Here is a 7,864-nt window from a genome sequence, read left to right as displayed (position 1 = left end):
TGCTATTCCGGATGATTATATTGTATTTCTCCAAGAACATGAGGAAAGTAGTGGAATGTTAGAAGATGATCCAATCAACTTCTCTCAGGCCATGAAAAGTTCTAACTCTCAACAGTGGATTGATGCCATGAATGAAGAGTACAAGTCTATGCAAGACAATAAGGTTTGGGAACTTGTCCCATTACCAGAAGGTGCAAAACCAATTGGTTGTAAATGGATTTTTAAAACCAAGCGGGATGCAAACGGTAATGTGGAGAGGTATAAGGCACGTCTTGTGGCTAAAGGCTATACTCAAAAGGAAGGCATTGATTATACAGAGACTTTCTCTCCGGTTTCATCGAAAGACTCTTTCAGAATAATCATGGCACTTGTTGCTCATTATGATCTTGAGTTACATCAGATGGATGTTAAGACTGCATTTCTCAATGGAGACATTGATGAGATGATCTATATGGTGCAACCAGAAAACTTTGTGTCGGGAGACCCAAAGAATATGGTCTGCAAATTAAGGAAATCCATCTATGGACTCAAGCAAGCTCCTCGTCAATGGTATCATAAGTTTCAACAAATAGTTATCTCGTTCGGTTTTGAGATGAACATTGTTGATGACTGTGTATATCACAAGTTCAGTGGGAGTAAGTATATTTTTCTGGTTCTGTATGTGGATGACATCTTGCTTGCCACTAATGATATAGGCATGTTGCACGAAACCAAGAGATTTCTATCAAAGAATTTTGAGATGAAAGATCTTGGGGACGCCTCTTTTATATTAGGGATCCAGATACATCGAGATCGCTCTCGGGGTATTCTTGGATTATCACAAAAGAGCTATATCGATAAGGTACTTAAAAGGTTTGGCATGCAAGATTGCAGACCAGGTGACACCCCTGTTGCTAAAGGAGACAAGTTTAGTCTCAATCAGTGCCCTAAAGGTAACCTTGAAATTCAGGAAATGCAGAAGATTCCTTATGCTTCGGCTGTAGGAAGTCTAATGTATGCTCAGGTATGTACGCGTCCGGATATTGCGTACATTGTTGGGATGTTAGGCAGATACTTAAGCAACCCTGGTATGGATCATTGGATAGCAGTCAAAAGGGTTATGAGGTATCTTCAGAAAACAAAAGATTACATGCTCACATACAGAAAATCAGAGAAATTAGAGGTCATTGGGTATTCGGACTCTGATTTTGCTGGATGCCAAGATAGCAGGAAGTCTACATCAGGCTACATTTATATGTTAGCAGGAGGAGCTATATCATGGAAAAGTGTCAAACAAACACTAGTAGCTTCCTCCACTATGGCAGCAGAATTTGTAGCTTGCTATGAGGCATCCAATCAGGGAATATGGCTGCGAAATTTTGTCACGGGACTGCGCATTTTGGAAAATGTTGAAAGACCACTAAGGCTATATTGTGACAATAAATCTGCAGTAATGTATTCCAATAACAACAGGAGCTCAACTAAGTCAAAACATATTGACATTAAGTTCCTGGTTGTGAAAGAAAGGGTACAGAGTGGACAGATATCCATAGAGCACATTGGGACAAACTCCATGATAGCTGATCCGTCTGATCAGAATAAAGTTTTCAGTTAAGTCACTCTGTTACATTATGTTTGGTTTTGACCTCAATAAGGAGGACCAGTTGAAAATAGACATGTACTGATCACATTGCATGTAATTTTCATGCTGCACATCCATGATTGATCTATGTCATTTGATTGTATTAGTATATGTGACCATTGATGGGTCGAGTCACGATTAATGTGACGAAGGCCGCTTTGATCCTATATTGATATAGTCAATGGACGAGATTGTTCGGAAATACCTTTTCAGTGATAGCAATTTTTGAGCTCATAAGGTTATACACAATTTAAGGAATCATATGGTGCCCAAGTGGGAGATTGTTGGATTTAATCTAATAAATCTATTTGTGGGCACATATGATTAATCAATGTGTATTGCTATCTTTCAGGATAACCCACTAAAGTGATCAATTAAGTTGGGTTAATGGGTATTTAAATATAATCATGGGGTTATATGTGCAGATACCAGGTTGTAATTGTGATTTATTGAGGGGCTAAATTACAAAAGTACAACATCTATAAATAAGGGGTTATGATCCCTAATCTAGGGTTACTACATTCTCTAATTCTCTTCAACCCCATCTAAGAGAGAAATTCGGTTTTAGAGAAAAAACCCTAAGGTTAGAAGATCCAAAACCCAAAATCAAGATCAAGCAATGGATTCAGGTATAAGCTTCCGCTCTTTTAGATTTTTGTTAATCTCTTTGAATTAATCTGGCTATATGGTTTTAGATCTCAAGTTTTATGATGTAGATCTAACAGCTTGGTGATTAATGCCCCATTTCTGTTCGTTGAAGCTTATCAATAATTCCTTATAACATATTTCTTATTCTACCTTTTAGAAAATTGTAAGTTATATTTCACAGTTTCTCATCTTGTAGTGATGCTCACTTGCTCGTGGATGTCATCTTTCTCAATTATTCCGCATCATCTTTGGCAAGGGATAGCCTAGCTTATCATATACCCCTCTTATAATTATTTTTCTTCAATTTAATATGTATCATACATAAAAAAGTACTCGAAACTAAGTTTTTAATTTTTCAATCTTGTTCCATTATTATTTTTTTAATGAAACACTGGGGGATTTTGGCCTCACAGTTTCTCTATAAAAAAATTAACCTACAATCTTAGCATCATTTGATGATTTAATTAATAAAGCTCAGTTGTGGGGATAGACTTCATTCGTATCATCATTTGATTAATTGCATTCTGTCCAGGGTATACTGACAATATGTATATATGAATCAAATTGTTTTACTTCTAATTTTATTTTTTATGAAGTGAAGCTTCTAATGGTAACTTGCTTATTTTACTTAATATTGTATTTATTTTTCCAGGGGTCAACAGGATGTGATTCCTTAGATCCCATGCGTTATAATTTGAGCTTGATATGTCTACTTCTCATTCCATTAGAAGAAATTGATTGCAGTTCTTGCAATAATTATTTCAATATATTAATCTAATAACTTATGTGAGACCAAATAATATCATCCAAATTTACTTATTTTAATCTCTGATTACAACTCTCCTCTTTTTCGATGATCATAATCTCTTCTAAGGCGTTCCATATATATAGAAAACCTAAAAGCAAAACAGACTAGAAATTCTAAAACCAAAAACAAAACAAATTAGGAATCCTAATAACCTGTTACCAAAACAGATTAAGAATCATGTTATCAAAATAGATTATGAACCCTAATAACATGTTACCAAAACAGATTAGGAACCTGCTATCCAACAATTCTTCACCTCGACGAAGTATTCCCAAAACTGAGCCGACACCAACATGAGCACCAATGCGTCATCTCACCAAATTTGGCTGTATCAATGTGGTTGCCTGCGTACCCCCTCTCCCAAGGGATCAAGCCGCTCGTAGTTCATCCAAATGGCCGTCAACGACCTCAACAATCACGAATGTGCAATAGGCTTCTACAATGATCAAACTTGTTGCTCGGAACCACCTTAGTGAGCATATCCGCTGGATTATCCTTCTTGTGGACCTTAATGATCTTCACATCACCATCTTCAAGAACATCCTGAATGAAGTGATAACGAACGTCAATGTGCTTCGTCCTCGCATGAGAAATCTGTTGTTTGGATGTTTGTTTTGTGCAAATTTGTCGTTTGGACAGTTAACAGAGTTCATCGGTTTGTAAAATTTGATAAGGAAATGGAAGTCAACTTGTTTAATTTTGCTATAAAATTCTGTTTGTCCTTCATGTGACAAGCCATCTTAGAATTGCTCCAGGTGTCTTTTATGGAAGTCAACTTGCTTATGTGACATATGATAGTTTCATGTGACATATGATGGTTTCATGTCACATATGTTGTTTTTATGTGACATTTGTTGTTTATACGTGACATTTGGGTGTTGTATGTGATATTTGAGTGTTGCTTGTGACATTTGGGTTTTGTATGTGATATTTGGCTGTAATTTGTGATATTTGGGTGTTGCTTGTGATATTTGTTGTTTATACGTGACATTTGGATGTTATATGTGATATTTGGCTGTAATTTGTTGATAGTGAATGTGCTTATTTGTCACATGGCTATAATTTGTTTATACGTGACACATGACTGTAATTTGTGATGTGGAATGACTCTATTAGATCTAAATATCACATACAACAAGTAAAGATATCAACTTCGTTACTCAAAAAAACTACTCTAAAACTACTCTAATTTCAGTTCTTTGTTAAATTCACCTTATTTCAAGTAAAGATATCAACTTCATTACTCAAAAAACTAACTTTCAATCATCGACCACTCGTCGGAGTCTTGATCACGAGAATGTCAGCCACATCCTTCTGGATTCGGCCGCTCGCACCGTTGAATTGATGGTAAGCATCAGGATCAGCGAAGCGCGGAGGGAACGACAAGTGCCACGTCATAGAATGAGCCTCAGACATACAAGAAAACCATAGGAATCGGAGACCGGAGCTCCTTGATCTCGCCGGAGACGAGACATGGTGCTAAAACCCTCGTTCTGATCAGAATTAGCACCGAGTTTTAGCCGAGGAGGGGGTCGGGGAGGAGGGGGAAGGGGGAGGAGGAGAGGATGCAGATGAGGATGGAGGAGGAGGGGAGGAGGAAGAGGAACTTGTAGTTCCATGTGAGGTTCGAGGAGCCCACGCAGCCGACGCGGGTGCAGAGGGTGGGGGAAGAGGAAGAGGAGCCGGTGGCGTAGGAGTGGAGGTTGTGGCGTCGGCGGTGGTGAGGGAAGGTCTTGGGTTAGATTAGGAGGAGGAAAAGGATTGGGTTTTAAATGGGGAAGAAGAAGAGTAATTTGAGAATGTTTTCTTGGACAGTGGGTTTTAGGTCTTGGTTGCTCTTCTTTTTTTTTAGGGCTTTTTGGTTATAGTGTTCGTGTTTGAGGTGAGGATGTATGACCCAATTAAATTTGGTTCCATCAACCAATTTTCCCAAAAGAAAAAAAAAACCTAAATCCCCCACATGATTGAGATCCTCTCCTAATAAAGAGATTCCTAATATCTCCTAATGGAATCTTGGCCTTTGATTTATCAATCAAAGGTCAAGATCTCATCCTAAGCAANTTTCCTCACCCCTCGCGTGCCGTTCCCTCTCTCTCTCAAAAACTCCGCCGGCCGAATCTTCACTCAAGCTCCACCAATCTTCCCCTTGTCGGCAGATCTTCCCTTCGCCGGCAGATCAAGAGCTCTCACTCAAGCTCCGGATTCACCTCTACCTCCCCAAACCCCTCCACCGGCTTCACCTCTACCTTCCCAACATGCGACCCCTTCATCAAAATGTAAGTTGAGGCTTAAAAGTTACAGTTTTTTTTAATTTTGATCAGAGATTGATTTATCCAATATTAAACGAATAATGCAGGGAAAATCACAGTTTGTTGTTAAACAAATTTTGGTATTTTGTCCATTGTTGGGTTTATTAAAATTTCTTGACGATCACTGATGAAATTTGAAAACCTCTGTGTTCTGTTAGTACTTCTATACCGGTAATGGATGTGTGTGATGTATGCTGGGCCTGTTGGCTGGTTCGGAGGAAATGAAAGCGAGTTTGCTGTTGGTATAAGATCAGCTTTAGTGGGAAAGGTAAAACAAGCATGCTTCTTTACTTGCTAAAAGTAGATGTATCTAGTTTTGCTTTCACTATAATCTCATTTTTCAGATATATTTGTTTATTACATGATGCATAGCTGATGTTTAACAATTTCCATTTTATTAAATTTCATATCATGACCTTTACTTACAGTAACAGATGGTGCTTGATAGTTGAGAAAATTATATCCGAATGCTAAAATCACTGAATATAAGTTTCATTAATGATATTGTTAGTATTTTGATTCCTGCGTTTAATACACTGAGTAAGCAGTTGCTATGCATATTCCTCTGTCTTGGCTGATTTATTTGTTTTGCTCTTCCTTTCTATAACTCCTTCACATAACCTTCAGTATTCTAGACCTGTTATGCATAAAAAAATAGAGTCAATTTAACTGATGATTTTTCTTTAACTGAGTTTTAGGGATTTAGCACAATAGTTTATGCTGGTGTCGGGATTGTTAACAAATCTAATGCATACTCAGAGTGCGAAGAACTAGATTTGAAGGCATCCTAGGTCTCCTTCTATCCTCTATATTCTGTGTGCATGCCCGTGTTCTCTATCCCTCTTTAATCTTAAGGGTTTTTTTGGCATGTAGTTCACAAAATTGTTGCAAAGTCAGGAAGCTTGGCGCTCGCTATCGAAGCATAAAGAATCGGACAAAGCCAATGAATAATTCAAGTAATATGATGAATAATTCATGCTTATTTGATGAAAAAATTATCTGCAATCATTTTTTCCGCCTAATTTTTCATTCAGGAATCTAAATGGAAGATAATGTCTCCTTTTCTTAATATGCAGCTTATGATGCTTAATGGTGGATCATCTTATGTTATTACTTCTTCTGCAATACTATCCAAATTTTGAAATTCTGAAATGATAGGTGCGAGACGTGCTTGGTGATGGGTGTCTTATAAAGTGCTGTGTGCTTGATGGAAGAGGTAATCTCAAATTTCTATTTTCACCGGCGGCGTAGACCAGCGAATCTTTAGCACCTTCATGGCGGGAAAGGGCCAAAAGGCTACCCTCTCCGCCCGTAGAAAGCGTAGTAGCCTCGACGCCGGCGGCATTATCGCCATCGTCTTCTGCAGTGAGATTTCTACGGAGAGATTTCGGGGGCGAGGTTGGGGTTTTAAGGCGCGAAGTGGGACCCCCTGCTGGGCGTGGCGTGCGGATGTTTGGTGGTTGTGGGCCTGGTGGCTCTATTGTAATTCTTGTATCTTGGTTGTACGCCATCGATGTCCACAGGGGCTCGATCGTAATTTTGATTTCTTTTATAATTTTCTTGAAGAGATAGTTTTTTTCTCCTCTTTTCTTTTCTTTTTCCCCCTCCCAGTTGGCAGTTGGCTAGATCCTATTAATATTTCTTGTATTGTTGTCCCAAGTTGGGCCGATGGTAATATATTGGGCTTTCGGATAAAAGTAATGGAAGTGAAGATTACGGAAAATAAGGGCGGGCAGTGAAGATAAATCACTCATTAGTAGAAATTCCGTCTAGGATGTCTATCTGTCTAGAATGTCTATCCGTCTAGAATGGACATCCTAAACAGAAATTCCATCTAGGATGAGAATCCTAGACGAAATTTTCTAGACGGAATTTTCATCTAGAAAGCATCCTAGATGGAATTTTGAATTCCGTCTAGGTTGACATCCGTCTAGTTAGATCAACCTAGATGGAATTCCGTCTAGGTTGAGTCAACCTAGACGGAAATATCCTAGACGGATATTGATCTACTTAGACGGAATTCTGGGCAACCCAGACGGTTTTTTCCGTCTAGGTTGATCATTTTTCTACTATTGAGTGATTTATCTTCACTGTCTGCCCTTGTTTTTCGTAATCTTCACTTCCGTTACTCATATCCGAAGGCCTAATATATTACCCTTGGCCCAAACTGGGACAACAATACAAGAAATATTAATAGGATCTAGCCAACTGCCAACTGGGAGGGGAAAAAAAGAAAAAGAAAAGAGGAGAAAATAAACTCTCTTCAAGAAGTCAAAATTACGCCCCTGCGGACATGGATGGCGGACAACCAAGATTCAAGAATTACAATAAAGGCAATAGGCCATAATCACCAAACATCTGCACGCCACGCCCAGCAGGGGGTCCCAATTCGCGCCTTAAAACCCCAACCTCGCCCTCAAAATCTCTCCGCAGAAATCTCGCCACAGAAGACGATGGCTATAATGCCGCCGGCGTCGA

The 7,864-nt window shown here is 38.8% G+C and overlaps 1 protein-coding gene across 13 annotated transcripts in view; it reads left to right on the top strand.

Moving 5' to 3' along the window:
• The window catches only part of LOC109851255, a 23,190-nt gene continuing 20,470 nt past the window's right edge, over positions 5,145-7,864 (top strand). For 5 of the 13 annotated variants that reach the window (XR_002249737.1, XR_002249736.1, XR_002249734.1 and 2 more), the window contains exons 1-4: positions 5,145-5,353; positions 5,434-5,654; positions 6,085-6,177; positions 6,260-6,342. Coding sequence is in view for 5 of the 13 variants with exons in the window: in XM_020421300.1 (XP_020276889.1) it covers positions 6,594-6,602 (9 nt within the window). In the remaining 8 variants the exon portion in view is untranslated. Of the gene's footprint in view, positions 5,354-5,433; positions 5,655-6,084; positions 6,178-6,259; positions 6,343-6,462; positions 6,603-7,864 lie in introns of all 13 variants that reach the window. The other 8 variants (XR_002249735.1, XM_020421300.1, XM_020421301.1 and 5 more) reach the window with 7 other exon arrangements.

This window comes from Asparagus officinalis, chromosome 8 (assembly GCF_001876935.1).
Source record: "Asparagus officinalis chromosome 8, Aspof.V1, whole genome shotgun sequence".
NCBI lineage: Eukaryota > Viridiplantae > Streptophyta > Magnoliopsida > Asparagales > Asparagaceae > Asparagus > Asparagus officinalis.
This window is presented reverse-complemented; position numbering and strand designations above follow the sequence as displayed.